The sequence below is a fragment of the Diadema antillarum genome, unplaced genomic scaffold (genome assembly GCF_040938485.1).
Source record: "Diadema antillarum isolate AM-2024a unplaced genomic scaffold, OU_Dant_1.0 seq00001215_RagTag, whole genome shotgun sequence".
Classification (NCBI taxonomy): Eukaryota; Metazoa; Echinodermata; class Echinoidea; order Diadematoida; family Diadematidae; genus Diadema; species Diadema antillarum.
Window position 1 is genome coordinate 629,167 of NW_027272007.1, and position 17,848 is coordinate 647,014.

Sequence of the window (17,848 nt, forward strand, 5' to 3'; positions counted from 1 at the left end):
ACAAGTGTATGTTAGATGCATTGACACTTGTCTAATTTTTCTCTCTCTCTTTGAATGAAGAATGAATTCATGAAGGTGTACAAAGAAGTATACACAAAATATTAAGTGACAATGGCAAATACACCAAATCAACAGCTGGGCATATTTACCCTTTTAGTAAGTATTTGCAGATCATCGAAAGAAATCTCCTCGGATCATCAACTTATTTGCAAGTTGATACTGGGAAAGGTCATGTTTGCTGAGTCAAATTCCTGAAGCGTGAGCATCAGAAAGTCAAATTTTCCATGGCTAATTGTCCTTATGGGGTGAATGTGTTTGATTGTGACTTCACCACACAGGAACAAGTCTAATAGCATTCCTACAGCCACAATATACAAGAACAAAATGGATGAGGTTTGACAATGCAAACTAATATTAATCATAAACTATTGAGGGCATTGTCCTTGATTTTCTTTTTTTATTCTACATGAATATGATGGTGACATATGAACTAGCAGAAAACCAGTTGGATAATTCTCAGGACATTTTTTTTTCCCTTCAAGCATGCTTTCATTAGTAAAGTACCACAACAACTGCTGAAATTTAGGTGAAAGCAGATAAAGGATATTAATAAAGCCACAAGTGTTTCATGAACTATGAATCACATAGGCTTGAATTTGAATTTGAATTTGAATTTGATTTTCATTTTTAATTATCCAGTGCAATATCATAATCATTGTACATTTTTACAAATAATATGCAGTCACATGGAAAAAAAGAATATAACTTGAGTGACATTCAACTTCTGTGTGTACAGAGGAATGATACGCTTACAGCTTTCAATGTTAATTGGGACTTTTTAATTTTCATCAACATAACTGATTACTCGGCATAGTAAGCACCGTCCACTCTTCCGATAGCTCTGCAATTTTCATTTTACTGTCATAATGAAAGAGTACTTGCTTGACTTACCTCTTTCAGAAGGCAGGGGGAATGATATTACCCTTTATGTCAGTGACAAGTTGTAGGAATATGTGACCCGCCACAACGGTTTCAGGCAAAAGTCGCAAGAGCAAATTCCCTCCTAGGCGGGGTACAAAGATTTTGACCATTATTTTTGTCGATTTAGGTTTTTTGCAGAAATCGAATCTTTGATATGTTTTCTACATCTACACTAAATTTCATAGCATAAGACTAAGTTTTTCCTGTGGAAAATGGAATTTTAAGCACCCTATGTTGGATCGCACCAGTCAGTTTCGAGCTTCTTTCGAACGCCGTGCCAATATCCCCAGTGTTGCTACGGCGCAGGGTCTCGCGTGCGATTGGCTGGTGCGTCGCATACATTTACACAATTCGGCATTCGGAGACACCAATTGCAGCGTTTGGGGAATGCTTTATCCACGCATGCATGATTACATGCTCCATTGTTCTTGCTATAAGGGTTTATATACACTCGCTCTGTAGTGCGTGCTCTTCGTTTGGCTTTCTATCCAAACTATTCTACCGCAATGTTCGACAACGGAAGTGAAACAAAAATCATGTAGCATGACATAATCGTGTGAAAAGAAAACTAAATATTCTCAAATTTGTCTACTTGTACATGTAGTAAAAATTATGACAGCAGACTGACTCAATGGAAGGTAGATACGAGGAAAGGAGCGGTCACATGTGACCAATTATGTTCAAATACTACACGTCAAGATCGCACCAAACTAACGAGTCGTGTTTGTTTGTTTGTTTATTTTAATTTAATTAGCACCACCGAACAAAGCAACATATTATATGCAGGTCTTGTAAAAGCAAAACAAACAGGAAGCGTGACCCTTGCCAGCACTAGCAATTTTCTGCCTTCAAAAGGGTTGCCAATGATAAAGACAAATCAACCACAATGAAAACGCGATTTCTAAATGTGTGGATTCGCCACCGCTCCTGTTATATGCACACAGTCATGGCGTGTGGATGCCATTGCGTAATGCGTGCACCATACACATGTACATGTACACCATACGTGCAATTATCGTATTTGCTATCTTGAAAGACGTACTGGTAAACAAACCCGAGCGAAACGCATTGTTTTTCGGCTCCATACGCTGAGCTCCGAGGAAGCTGCCCGGGAAATTTGACTCTCTCAGCGAGCCAATCAGAAGGCGATGTGGTTGCTAGAGGCGGGGCTTAACATCGATTGGCACCATCGTACGGATGGGTGATTCTCCCCTCGCATCGCTGCTCGGACATTGTCTTTGAGAAAGAGGTGAATCTTCAAAGCCTGTTTTCTCGCAATTTTGTCAGGCTAACAACTTAAAAAGTGCATTTTATTTCTCTTTCTGATTCAGATTCAAGTTTATTTCGTTTCTCGACAGTAAAAAAAATAACATAACATACATCACTCTTTCTTCAGTGATAAGAATCGTACCAACAAAAAACAAACAAACAAACAAACAAACAAACAATCAAAGTGAGTTTAACAGAGTAAAACAGTACTTGTATGCTTGCAGTAAAGATACATTTCAATGCCTGAAGTAAATCAAAGTAAAGTAAAGTTGAATATCAACGTACACAAGGCGAAAAACGGAGGGACCCACTGAAAAGACGAAGCTTGTAGAGTGTGGGCCCCTCAGGAGAGAAAGAATCATTGAAATTATTGGTAATAATTATCGGCATCAGGACAGCAACGAAAATATCTGAAGCAACAACAGCGAAAATAGTTGTAACAGCAGAGAAAAAAAAGAGGAAAAAATGTTTAAAAACATTGACAGAATAGAATTAGAAATGGAAGCCCATAAAGAGTCAGACAGAAAAGGAAGAAAAACACAAAATGACAACATTAACATATAAACGAACATAAAACGACACTGGGACATCGACGAGGCTAAAAAACCCGCAAAAGACAGACTACGACAGGAAGTAAGACTAGCACAACGGAGATAACGATACACGAGGGCTGGACGATGGAAAACAAAAACAAGACAGAGACAAGACCGGACGGAAAAAAAAAATAACAATCCCTCATTGTATAAGCGTATAGAGTGCAGATCCCGAAGAAAAATCCATCAACTGCATGACTAACTTAACCCAAAACTTTATTCACGAACTTGGCGGTGGTCAGCTAGTACGAGCGACAATGTGTAAGCAATTATGCGGATTTTATGAAAGGGGTATCAAAATGAATAACGTGTAAAACTAATCCGATTCATGACAAATGTTATTGTAAAATCGCAAAAGATAGGCTTTTAATTTTCTTTGAAATGAATACAAAGAGGGAGCTGTTTTTATATCGTGGTTCAGAGAATTCCAATAGTTTGGACCAGTGTAGATAAATGAATTTTTCCCTAAAATTGTTCGGAAAAAAGGTAAATGAAATTCATTTGAACGTCGGGTGGGATAGGAGTGAAATGATTGGTTTTTAAGGAACATTGAATCAAAAATAGATGGAAGTGAACTGTTATTAAACATGTACATAAATTGACCTAAGTTCAATAAAAACAACTCATTTATTTTTAGTAGCTTATTAGACGCAAACAGTAAATTTGTATGTGAACGTGTAGGAGAATGACAAATAATACGGAGGGCTTTTTTCTGCAGTAACAACACTCTATTCAAGAGGGTCTGATGAGTATTACCCCAAGCCAAAATTCCATAATTCAAATAAGGCAGTATCAAAGTGGAGTATAACATGAGTAATGACTTTTGAGGAATATAAAATTTCAATCTGTTCAAAACACCTATATTACGTGAAATAATTTTACATATATGATCAATATGTGTTTTCCAAGACAATTTGTTGTCAACAATTATACCAAGAAATTTAAAATCTAATACACTTTCTAAATTAATATCATCTAAAACTATGTTAGAATTTAGTGCTTCGACAGTATTACTGAAAAGCATATATTTTGTTTTTTGAACATTCAATGATAATTTATTAGCCCTGACCCAATTAGTAACTTTTAGCAGTTCTGTGTTAACTTTTTGGACTAAAATATCAACATCGTTGTGAGCAAAAATAACAGTGGTATCATCTGCAAAATGAATAAAAGAAAGTATTTCAGAAACAGAAGAAAAGTCATTGATATATACTATGAATAGCAACGGTCCTAATAAACTTCCCTGAGGAACACCACACTTAACATCTCTTATAACTGAATTATTATCTTTAATAGTAACAAACTGTTTTCTATTACCTAAGTAACTCTTAAGCCACTCCAAGGCCTTCCCACGTATTCCATAATGCGATAACTTATAAAGTAAAATGTTATGATTGATTGTATCGAAGGCCTTGGAGAAGTCCAAAAAAATACTAATTAAATGAGCATGGTTGTCAATTGCGTTAACCACGTTATCAACGAAATGAAGAATTGCATGAATAGTGCTATGTTTTTCTCGAAATCCAAACTGAGACTTTGTAAAAATTTTATGCAAATTAAGAAATTTAATAATTCTAATATAAATTATTTTTTCTAATACTTTAGACAATGAAGATAATAAAGAAATTGGGCGATAATTACTGATATCCAGTTTGTCACCCTTCTTATATATTGGTATTACTTTCGCCAATTTCATTTTATCAGGAAATATACCATGAGAAATTGATAAATTAAAGATATGAGTCAAAGGGTCTGCAATTGCAGATATGACTCCTTTAAGAATGCAATTATCAATACCATCATAACCGGAACTGCGCTTATTTTTAACAGAAGAAACTATATCAATAATTTCATACCTATTCGTTGGAATAAAAAAAACAGAATTAGGGTTACGTTGACCTAAAAAATCAGTAAAGTTTTGTTTAGTGGCCGGGATATCTTGAGCAAGCGATTCACCTATCTGAGAAAAATAAGAATTAAAAACATTGGCAATATCAACAGAATTGTTAATCAAATTATCATCCGATTTAATTTGATCAATCTCTACTTTTTTGCTCTGTATATTCATCGCTCGGTTTAAAACTTTCCAGGTATTTTTAATATCAAACTGAAATTTTGACAACTGTCGTGAGTAATAATTTTTCTTCTCAAAACGTAGAATTCTGATTAGTGTATTTTTATAAGATGTGTATTTCCTTTTCGATTGATCAGTATTTTCCATTTTGTATTTATAATATAAACGATTTTTTCTGTTAATTGAGCGAAGAATTGATTTAGTAATCCACGGTAACCTAGGAGTCTTCTTATAATCCATTCTTTTCTTGTGTTTAGGAATTATATCATCAAGAAAACAATTCAAAATATTCATAAAATTGTCAAAAGACAAATTAACATCGTCACTGTCGTATACTCGTGACCAATCTGCATTATCAAGAGCGGCATCAAGACTGGCCAACTTTTCAGGGGACACTCTACGTTTAAATAAAGAAAATGAAGATTTGGAGTCATTAACAAGCGTTCTCAAAGTAAAGGAAGTCATTATTGGAAAATGATCCGTTATATCTGAAAGAATTATAAAAGAGTCAGGGAGGGGTAAAACATTACAAAACATATTATCAATGAGAGTAGCCGAATGATCTGTAACCCGAGTTGGTTTGGAAATGAGGGGCAGAAAGGAAGAAGACAAAAGCGTTTCGAGAAACTCACTTGAAGAATGATCATTTCCTGATTTCAACAAATCAATGTTATAATCGCCAAGTAAGAAACAGTCCTTGTTTCGAATTGCTGGATTTTTTGCCAAATCTGAAATATAAGTTAAAAAATCTACAATATTTGAATTGGGAGGTCTATATATAATTCCAACTACCACATTCTTACATCCTGGAATACTAAGTTCAATGAAAAGAGATTCAACGGTACTATCCATTCTGGAGATATCGCTGTGAACAACACATTTAAACGAACTTGAGACATAAAATGCAACGCCACCTCCACTCCTGTCAGATCTATTATTAACATACATATTATATCCGTCGATAGCAAAAGAGTTTTCAGACGACGCGGTTAGCCAAGTTTCACTCAGACCAATGACAGAGCATGATTGAGTGTGATCAGATTCTAATAAAAACTGTAACTCATCAAAATGCTTATTTAAACTCCTTATGTTTAGATGCAGCAAAGAAAACGTGTCTTTAGAAAAACTATGATACATATCTTTACATTCATTAACAGTTATATAATTACATAGCGGGTTCTGAATTGAATCATCAAAATCATAAGTAAATTCAGGAGCTGATGAATTCAAATTATCGGCTGCGAAATTATCATAGGGAGTTGCATGTGTAACTGGTACTCCATCAACTAAATCAGATTCGGATGTTGTGTGTCTAAATAATTCAAAGAAATCATCATTCGACATAGAATGAAAGGGTGCATTTACGAAATCAGCCATAGTAAATAATGATATGGTCTGGAATAGAGTTCTGAGTTTCCAGCAAAAGTGTGAAGAGGAAGCGTGCGATAGAAAAGGAAAGCGGCCAGCAGGCAACGTGTAACAAAGCACGTGAACAATTCGATACACGTAGGAATGTGCAATGCTGGCGTAGGAGTCTTGATGTAGGGATGATCGCTTCGAGGAAGGTGTAGTGGGAGTAAGAAAAAGCAGAATGGGTTGAACGAGAGAGACCAATAATGGCGAGGGAGACAAACACAGAACAAATAGAACAAGTAAACGAAGATACATGTACAACGAGTGTCTGGGTGGGCATCCAAACTGAAAGCAAAAGACATATATATAGAAAAAGTTGGGCTGAAAATAAAGAAAGAAAAGGAAGCAAATAACAAAACTCAACTGTTGGAGTGAAAGAACATATCCGCCTGGACATCTTTATCAGGTATAACATGTACAATACAATTACAGAGCCGAGCTAAACTGTTGCTGTCTTGTTCTTACAAGAGGAGTTGCTGTGAGCTCTCCCCTTCTCACTTTCATTAAATGGTTTCCATAAAATTAAAAAACTCTAATGATTGTGTGCAAAACATTATTCAAGCTTTCTTCTACATCCCTGTGTTTATGGTACATGGTATCGTTACTATGACTTAAAGCAGAGAAGGTGGCTGCCTAGCCTCGACTACGGGTATTTCTTTCATGGCACATTACACAAGGGCCTAACATGGAATACCCTGTCTGCTGTATACATTAAAAAAAAAAAACATTGGCTGAAAATTCCACAGTTATACATCACCATGCAGTTTCTGGCAGCATTTGCTTTACAAATTTTGTACCTGGCTCTTTGCATCTTATTGACTCATGGCACGGCGTGCCCCACTCCATACTCATTGCGCATAATCTTAACAGTAGCCACGCCCCACACAGTGACTTATCAATTCCAAAATGCAAATTTTAAAACCCAGATTCAAAAACTACACTTAACACAAAAACGACCAAACAAACAGTTCCTTCCGCGCCCCCAAACCGTTCATTCTATTGTGTAAGAGTCCCGGTGTGAGAAGATTCTATAACAATTGTGTCTTATTTTTAATGCGAGCCTGTGTTGCATGACTTAAAGTGTCTGACAGTACGTTATGCATGTATGTCATAAATCACAACAGTGTCGCGTGACCAAAAATTCTTAACCCACAATCAGGGCTGTACATTTGCATACTACATTTGTAACTAATGACGAGACATGACCCAACCTAGAGCAGTGCTAATGATGCACATTGCTCGCCACACCCCATGTAAGCGATTGGGCCACCTGACTTTGATCAAGTGACTTCTTAGTATTCAGACAGGTGGTTACAAAAATCTTCCATGATACCTTTCATTAATGACACCCCTCCCCCTCATCTTTGCTTATATATGTTTGAACCGTAATCGACATTATTGTGGCTACTGATGCTTAACAAAGAAATACTTTGCCTGTAGTGTACCACATCTTGCATCTACTGACATTTGCAGGACACGACCCACGACCGACTTTTTGACACAAAAGTATCTTACACGACACCTTACATCCATGACACGCCCCCTCGTCTTTGCTGACATGTGCTTAAACCGTCATCTACATTTATATGGCTATTAATGCGTAACAAAGAAAAAAAAAGTGTACTCTGTCAGTAGTGTACCATATATCCTACATCTACTGACATTTGCAAAAACCCTGCCCACCTTTATTCATTGCGCATGCCATGAAACAGCAACACATATTAAACATTTTACTATATTTTGGTAGTTGCATGTAGTCACATTCATGTCTTTATACTGGGTTGCATGTATCGTTGGGTGCAATTATTTATATAGGACATTGATATTATCAAGGGGCCACTGCACATAGATAAATCATCACTGTGGTACTCTATACCAAATCGTAGGGATATTCAGCAAAAATGATAATGTTATTTTTTTTTTTCAATTAGTAAGGGAAGACTCCAAAACAGATGACTATATCTACCCACTTTTTTCATATAATCCCTAAGAAAAAAAAAAAAAAAAAAAAATACTACTCCATCAATTACTACTCCATTAAAATTCCCTGTCTATTGCGTACATTAAGAAACAGTGACAGAAAATCCCAAAATTATACATTACCATGCAGTTCCTCGCAGCTCTTGCTATACAATTTTGTACCTGGCTCTTTCCCAAGTGACTCTTGGCAAGGCGTGACCGGTCCCCTGACCGGCACCGTATTCATTGCACATGATCTTAACAGAAGCCACGCCCCACAGAGTGACTTGTCGGTTGCAGCCTTGCAAGGTGCATTTTCCAAAACACACACACACACACACACACACACACACAAAAAAAAAAACCAAAAAGAGGGAGAAAAAAGACTAAACTCAAAAACAAGGGCAAAACAGCCAACCAATCATTTCTTGCATGCCTAAAAAAATCACTCTTTCTATTGTGTTAATGTCCTTGTTTCCGAGGATTCTATATCTATCATTTCATTTACTGCTAGAATGTGTTGCGTGACTTAGTGTCTGGCAATACATGTTGTATGCCTTAAATAACAACTGTCACGTGATAAAAAAAAAAAAATCTTATTACAATCCAGTGGTATACATTTGCATATATTTCTTTTATCTTACATTACTAATAACGAAACTTGGACCAACTTAAGCAGTGCGCTAATGATCCACATAGCCACACCCCATATTGGCGATTGGGCCACCTGACATTGACGCAGGTCTTCTTAATAAACAAACATTGGTTACAAAGTAACTTCCACGACATCTTTCATCAATAGACACACCCCCTCGTCTTTGCTTAAATGTGTTTTGGCCGTAATGTACATTACTATGGCTACTGATGCGTGACAACAAATACTCTGCCTGTGGTGTACCCCATCAAGACACGGCCCACGACCTGACTTTTGACACAAGTGTATCTTACACAGCACCTCACATTTATGTCACGCCCCCTCGTCTTTGCTCCCGTGTGCTTGGACCAAATGTCCCCATGTCCTCCTCCATGACAGCATGCACGGAAGACACGCCCTCTGCCGTTTGTTACAAATATGTGTGAGCCATACTTTTCAATGAGTGGGCCATTGTTGCGTGACAGAAAAAATAAAAAATAAAAAATCCGCCAATCGTGTACAGACTGTGTGTCGCGCGGCAGAGAATTCAGATTCAACAAGACACTGTATATTTAAGATAGTGGTCACGTGACAAGAAATTCCGGTTTCACAAACAGCACTGTGTACATTTAAAAGGCGAGTGCGTCTTGAGGCATAAAATTCCAATTTCACAAAGCACTGAGTACGTCTAAAAGAAATGTGTCGCGTGGCACAAAATTCCTATTTCCACAAAGCACACCACTTGGATGCCATGAAAGAAAAGAAAAAAAAAAAAAAAAACTTTATCTTGCAAAATGACAGGATGCGACCATATCTTTATTGCGCATGGTCCTTAGCACGAGCCACGCCCCATGTAGTGATTACGTTGACTTTGGGGACTTTGTAACATAAGTTGCATTTTCCTATATCCGCTTAAAGGTCGAAATATAAACTCAAAAAACACTACGAGCAATAATATAACAAAATGAATTTACAAAATGTCGTATATTCTACGCCCTTCATGACCGACCTTGATATGTGCGCGAGTAACCCAATCGAAACCCGTAATATACTGTTACCTATCAGGCACGTGTAAAGGCTCTTAACAAAGCAATACTGAGCTTCCATGACGGAAGGAAAAAAAAATCGATTATATAATTGGTTGTTTTTAAGGACAATACAATTTATCCCGTATACAACTATCCAGTATACAACAAATTTGAAGGCACAGGAGAACATTGAGGAGTAGTGATAGAAAATAAATAAAAAAGTCTATTGCAGGGATTTATGCACCTTGTCATGTACATGTATGTATGAGTCTAAGACAACCCAGGTAACCAACAAAAAGAGATAAAACCGGAGGGACATGGGCCATTCATATTTGATTAAGCCATGCGAAAGGATAAAAAAAAACAGTAACTGTTGATTAACCACGTGGCCTATAGCGCACTTGGTAAATCAATTCATCCGTGTATATATCATGCTTTATCGCATTACGTCGTGTCTTTAAACATTTCATCTGGTGAAGGATAGTGAGTGTTAGCCCTTCACCCTCGAATAAACACAACATACTGTATAGTCAAAAATTCGCGACCTTTCTTTCTTTTTTTTAAGTAGAGCACCATAATTAATCTTTCCCCCTTAGTGAAAGGAGAACGACCTTCCCGTGCACCATAAGATATAACTTTCCCATGCATTGCTCTCAGAATTTTCATCCATGAATTTAAAGTCGTGCATCTCAAAATTCGATTTATTCCCCCCTTTTTTTTTTTTACAGCGATGTCATGAATTCCATTACTTCAATCAATTCTATAACATGTTAGCGCTCTTTGGTCACCTCCTCAGCGAAGACCAAAAACTAATTTTTGCCACTGTAACACATTAGAGTCATTCGCATATGAACAGCGTGGCAAAACTCAAAACTCACATCACTTAAACTTTATAATGTATAATTTTTAACATTCAAAAAAGATTTTATTTACCCTTCATAACCTTTGTGGAAAAAAAAAAAAAAGGCTATTCCAATATTACCGTGAAATTTAAAATTCTACCCTTTTAACGACATAACGACATATCAGAATTTCAAATCCCATATCACTTATACTTTATAATACATTAAATTTTGAACATTAAAAAATTTTATTTACCCTGACTGTGTGCAATAAGGATAAACCTCGATTTGAAGCTTTTAAAACAAACGACTTTGAGCTTTATAGCATATCCTCGAAAAGGGGAATCATGCTATAATTTACATGAACATCAATTCCATGCCAATCTGAACTGTCATCTACTGTCTATATTGACTCGAAACTAATATTCGCTCATTTGACATCAATACTATACGTTAATCTATTTTTTGTACCTTCTCCCTTCTTAAATTTCCTTTCACATGTATTCTGAGCTCAGTCTTGGTAGGTTTTCCACACTGTGGTGCCTTTCTCACGAAACTCCAAAATAACCGAAGTTCCGCTTACCGATATTTTCGTTGAGAGACCTCTTTCCTTTCGAAGTTTGTAGGCCTGGTTGGCCAAGAAACCTCTGCGTCTCCTCATAGCTGGAGGCAGGTCGGTGCGAACCGAGATACGGTTCGATGGGGGGTTCCTCGACGTGTCGGCTGAACTGTTGCTGGCCTGCGGTCGGTTTCGGGAGCTTTCCACGAACGCTGCGAGTATGTCGTTCCTATCCTTCATGTGGCAGAATCGCGCGATGATCGGGGCGGGGCCTTGCTGTGGGGGTTGGGTTCCGGTTCCTCGTCGTGGTAGTCGATGGGCGTTGGCCAACATTATTCCCTCAGCGGTCGTCTCGTTGATTCCCAGCGTCACAAAAGTGTCTTTCAAGACGTTTTCCACATTTTCTCCCCTCGTTTCGCGAATTCCGTAAAAAAGCAAATTGGCCTTCCTGTCGTGGATTTCCATTAGTGTTATTGTTTTCTCAAGAGCCTCAATTTTTTGTTGCAGAGATTCTTTAACCCTAGGAATGGTTTCCTTTTCAATCTCTAGGATTTTGTCGGAGTTGAACTTTACGCTGGTTTCAATTTCCTCAAATCTGTTGTTAATAGCCGAGACGTCTTGGGAAATTTTGTCCAACTTCCCGTCCACTGAGGTCTTGAAATCTATCAGGCTGTTCTGTAAGTCCCTTAGAGTGGGTTGGGCTTCTTCAGCCTCGCTTCTCGAAATTCCGGCTGTTGGCACGGCCGGGGGAGAGGCGGTCCCCGGTGCTGGGGGTGTGGCAGGCGTAGCTTTAGGCCTTGCGGCAATTGCACTCCCGTGGCGAGTTACTCTAGTAGACATGGTCAAAACGCATTAATGTTCACACGTATATAATTAGCGAGAAGGGGAGGAGCTCACAAAATGCAGAGAGCTCACGCTGCCATACGTCTGCTCTCGACGATGTCTCTCGATGTTTCTATGCCCACTTATGGTGCCGAAGAATACAAGTGTTTTATATCAATGCAAAGCTTAGGAAATGGGCAATGTGATTCAGTGAAAAAAATGAATTTTCAAAATGCCCGACTTTTGCCTGAAACCGTTGTCGCCGGTCACATATATGTACTTTTCATTACGAACTAGAAAAGCACTCTGAGAGTGCAGACCTCTGCCATGATGCTCATTTCCACCACTGATCTTGTTCTTCCACAGAGATCAGTGATTTCCACCCATGTATGTATACTAAATGTCGCCAGTTTCCCAATATAGAAGCCTTTTGTTACATCATCAACTTCCAGCTGCGCAGCACGCCTCGTCCTAGCAGAAACTAGAGCACGCACTTAGTGCGTGTATTAAAACCTAAAAAATGCGCAGCTTGAACTCCCAAGTTCATTGACCCTACCTGCCAAAATATTGAAAATCCTTCCTAAAATCCACAAAAATGCCTGGATCACTACCAAAATTTAATCATCTGATACTTGTGCAATTTTCAACCTTCCCTGTAAGTTTCATCCAAATCCATTCCCTACTTTTTGAGTTATTGTGTACATGGACTAACAAACAAACAAGTAAATGGTACGGTAATGAAAACATAACCTCATCCCTTGGTGGAGGTAATTATAACTTGTGGAATATTCTTCATATTTTTCTGTGTATTGTTGCCTTATTGTTCATTCGCAGTGGTGTCACACAGATTTAACCAAAATTGAAAAACTTCATAACTTTTGAACGGATTGTCTGATTTTCCTAGAAACGGCATTGTGTACTACTAATACTGGTGCATTTATTGAACCCACAAGTATACTGTAAAACATGAAATATTCGCGGCATGAAATTTTCGCGAATTGGAGCCGAAAGCCTTTTTCGTGGCATGAAATTTTCGCGAATTGCTACTGGCATTCAATGCATGTAGTGTAGACAAAAGCTTTCGCGTGCATTTTAATTTCGCGAATTTTGGCGCTCGCGAAATTTGCGAAATTAAAATGCACGCGAAAATTTCTCGTTTTACAGTATTTCAAGTAAATTCCATTTTTTTTTTTTTTTTTTTTTGTAGGCCTACAGGTAAGAAAACATGATTGTCTCACTTTGGGTCAGAAACCCTTAGAGAACATCAGGCTGTTTGCTTGATGCTTTGAAAGATTCTGATATTGTAAACAGTATAACTATGAAGGACGCATTAGCAAGTACACTCCGTTAGAGGAGCTGAAATTTGTTTGCCATTTTCACATCCCCCCTTTATGGTTCCGTGCAAAGCTCTATATTTTGACATCGCATTTGTTCACCAAACCATAACTGTCATGTCAGGCACAGAAAAAAAATATACAGAGCATATGATCACACTGCCTTTTTTGTAAGACATTTTATTCGAGAGAATTATGTGTGGTGTAGTGACACTGTTTTATTGCCTGTTTCCTGAATGTAGGACCACATGTGTTCATTTTGGCGTATGACTACAAAAAATGTCCATTAATGCCTTGCCTTGCCAAGCATAGTTTTTGGCACTTCCTCTCAAGTGTCATGTGTATATTTTGATACAAATGCGAGTATAATACATACAGAGGGCTTTCTTCCAATGTACCACATACTGTAAATGCATAAATTTTCCTCTATTTCATGCTACTTCCAGCTAGCGTGAATTCTAAAACCTGTGAAAATATCTTCGCAGTTTCTCTGTAGGCCTACACTGTGAATAGGTTGACACTTGCCCAACATGAATCCAACCTGTGAATATGTTTTTGAGCCGCTCAGCGCGAAAAATTAATCAAGCAAAAATATCGACGTTTACAGTATATCCTGTTCTAGCAAACACACACGGAACTTCCTCAGAAATGCATTGCTGACTGTGATCAGAATTCTCACTGCTGATTTTTAACTAGTGGTAAACAACCGGTAGTTAAAATCAATCTGAAAGAGGCGCTCCGTGCTGTTCCTCACACACACCCTTGTGTGTTCCTTCTCGAGCCCCCAGGACCCAATGGCCCTCTATCTCAAAGGCGCTGACCCTGTAAATCTCTGCAAATACCAATGTCTCTTTCTGAAGGAATTCCCCCAAATAACAGAAAAATTGGAGCACATCTTCTCCGATTTCATGCCCCGGTTCTCACAATACTGTCAGAAAACACATTTCTGCCAAGTTATTTATTGATAGAATGGCAGAGTAATTGTTTTATTCACTAACAATTGATAATGGGTTCCATGGGTGAACAGACTGGATCAAGTACCACATTGAGTAATTGCTGAAGAAGCATTCTTTTGTTCAGCAGTTTCCAGGGATCTGGAGAATATCTATGTATATGGATACTTTGTCATCGAAAATTTTGCTGCTGAGCAGCAATATCAAACAATTTGCACAGGTCATTGCTAGTAATTAGATATAGCTCTAGATCTGCCCAGATATGTGAGGGAATGAGGTATAAAATGTACTAACTAAATTTTAGATGGCTTTTGGCATACATCATTTCACTATTTCTACCATACAGTGACTTTGTCTATGAAATGAAAATAAAGTATTTTGGAATGAAATATAAATACTGCAAAAGAGCAGAGCAGCAATAACCTCTTGCAATGTGGCAGGTGATACGATTTCATAGTGTGTTAAAGTGTGCTGTGGAAAGCATTTCATTTAAAGAAAAAGTGATTTTGGTGAATTCTTCTGTTAAAGAAATACTAGTAATATGTATTTTATCACTTTTGCTTTATAAAGTTATTTAAGTAGCTGTGGCATGCTGTATTAAATGATTGTAGGATTTGAATGGTTGTATTAATAAACTTTGAAACTAAGGTAGTTGATTTTGCTCCAATTTTCTGTGATGTATAGCTCTTTTGTCATGGCATAATTTCAAATTTTGCCAAGCCGTGTAATTAGCACTTCCGTCCCTCTCTTCATTTGCATTATGTTCTTCCTTCTCTTGTTGAATTCCAGAGAGTCAAATGCGTACATATACATGTATATATATATATATATATATATACAATATATATATATATAGTATATATACATGTATATATATATATTTTTTTTTTGGGGGGGGGGGCAGCTTTGATAAACACTCACTCATCTTGTGGAATTCAGCTCAGTTTAAAGGGATGGTACAGTTTTGGTGAAGATGAGAATTGGGCTTTTAACTTTTTGTGAGATACCAAGAAAACACTAATGATATAGTACAGAACATACCATTTTAAGAGGAATTCAAAGTTTATTTGACGAAAATTGGGTTTGGAATATGACTGAAACATCCAAAAACAAACAAAAATAAAGCGATCTTAATAAAGTGTGGGTCCCACACTTTATTAGAATCGCTCTTTTTTGATATCCCAGCCATTTCAATACCAATTTTCATCAAATAAACGTTGAATTCCTCGTAGAATTACATGCTCTTTCATATTTTATAAGAGGTTTCTCATTATCTCACCAAAAAAATGTTAGAAACCTGAAATTAGGTCTCAACCATAACTGTACGATCCCTTTAAGATATTGCAGCTGAAACATGCAGAACCAGTTCCAGAGCATGCCCTGAAGGCAGAACAAGCCGAAATCAAACAAAATCTGATGACCTAACCCGCAAAAAAAAATCATACTCACACGAAAACCCTGTGTGGAATTTGACATTGTAAAACAATTGAAATCCCATGCCTTAACTACATACAGTAACACCCTCTCAAAAGTTCCATTCCAAGGTCCTTTGATTTATTCCCTTCATTTCTCTCTTCCGTCCATCAGCGCTGGAAGCAGGGAGAAATATTTGATATCATGACCCTGCATTTGGTGCTGGGTTTCAAATGATACAAGGTGAAAAACTTATCGATAACAGATAAGTAAACAATATCTGGGTCAGTGCCATTTGAGGGAAAAGTTCTGAGGAAGAGGCATTTGCCCCCTAACTGCCCCAAAAGCCGCCAAATTCTATGCATTTGGTTTATTTCTCTTGCATAGGGCATTATTTTATCGTCTGACTTTAAGGGTTGTGATATTCCCTCCTGGAGAGTATAAATCTGTCAGTTTGATGGCCAAGCCTGCATTAATCCTGTACAAAGATAGTGGAAGTCGCCTTTCAAAGCACAGCAGGCTACTTAATCCCTGTGGGAAGATGAAACTCTTGTGAATAGATTTATAAGATGCGTTATGCCACTTTGAATGGTGGTATTTTTTTACCATTGTGTTTCCACCCCCTCCCACTTTTTGATCAGATTTTGTCTAATGATGATATTATTTGCTGTCAGCATTACATGTATGATAGCCAACCAGTTGAGAAGAGAGAAATCAAAACAGACCTTGAACCTGTGGTCATATATTTGAGAGTAATGTTTCCTAATACCAAATCCTGATCAAGAACTTCAATTCATTTTGAAGAGGGAGAGAGAAGAGAAAAAAAGAAAAAAACCTTTGCCAATGTGAAATGCATTTTGACCTGATTGAGACACCGTCTGAAGATAATATCACTGTGTAAAATTTAGTCAAGATACAAATTTGCTTTTAAAAAATTTTATCAACCTCTAAATATTATCTTTTACATTCATCTACAACTCTCATATCTTGAATTGCTTTGATGAAGTTGCACTTCTCACTATGACTGCACTTTTTGGTGCTGGTCAGATAACTGAATGCATTCTTGTGAACCTATCCTTTGTGGGAATGCTCCATTATTGAGTACCTGTACGCATCGAATTGTGCGAATGGGTAAGTTTGAAAGTGCTCTGTGCTGTAATGAGAATGCCTGTGCACAGATGTGAGTGCAAATTTCCTTTTGATGTTCATGAATGGATATGATTGCATTCATCACAGTGATGTCACAGGTAAGTATGTCATTGCATTCTTCATGCTGATGGCTGTATGTGTGTGTGATTGCGGTCTTCCTAGTGATGCATATGAGTGAATGTGATTGCATTCTCGGTGATGATGCTCAGAGTGACATTGATTGAACAGCACTCATGATTGCAAGTGTGATTGCGCTTTACCTTGTGATTCTTCATGGTTGATTGTATCTACACATTCAAAGCAAAGGTTCTCACAAATAAAATCGGACTCCCTGATTTAAGTCGTAATATTTTCTTTTGAAAATGCTCTCCTCTGCTCACCAGAACCTCAACCTGCAGACGGAGATCACAGCCGCCAACGGGCAGAAGTTCTCTGCTCTCTCCGTCTTTGAGTACTCCCTGCGCTTCTTCCGGGAGCATGCCCTCGAGGAGCTGTGCGACCAGTCGGACGATGGGCAGGTGGACCCCAACCAGATACGCTGGGTGCTCACCGTACCGGCCATTTGGAAGCAGCCTGCCAAGCAGTTCATGAGGCAAGCTGCTTACAAGGTATTGTTCCCCATGCCTGCCTCTGTGCAGGTTATGCCTGAAATACTTTTTTATGAATTGGAGAAGAAGCATCAAAGGCAGCCAACTTTGATTAACACTCATCCTGCAAACCTTGGCATTCAGTGCCATAACAATATCATGCAATATGAGTCAAGCAATATCCAAATGAATGCCAAAGTGAGAATCATGATGCTCAACTTGAAGATACTGCAGTATT

The 17,848-nt window shown here is 37.8% G+C and overlaps 1 protein-coding gene across 1 annotated transcript in view; it reads left to right on the plus strand.

Moving 5' to 3' along the window:
- LOC139744865 (uncharacterized) overlaps positions 1 to 17,631 on the plus strand; it is a gene marked incomplete at its 3' end in the record, with an annotated part of 81,336 nt that extends 63,705 nt beyond the window's left edge. Inside the window, exon 7 of the mRNA XM_071655277.1 lies at positions 17,407 to 17,631. Within this exon, the coding sequence (XP_071511378.1) occupies positions 17,407 to 17,631 (225 nt within the window). The remainder of the gene's footprint in view (positions 1 to 17,406) is intronic.
- Between the last annotated feature and the right edge of the window lie 217 nt (positions 17,632 to 17,848).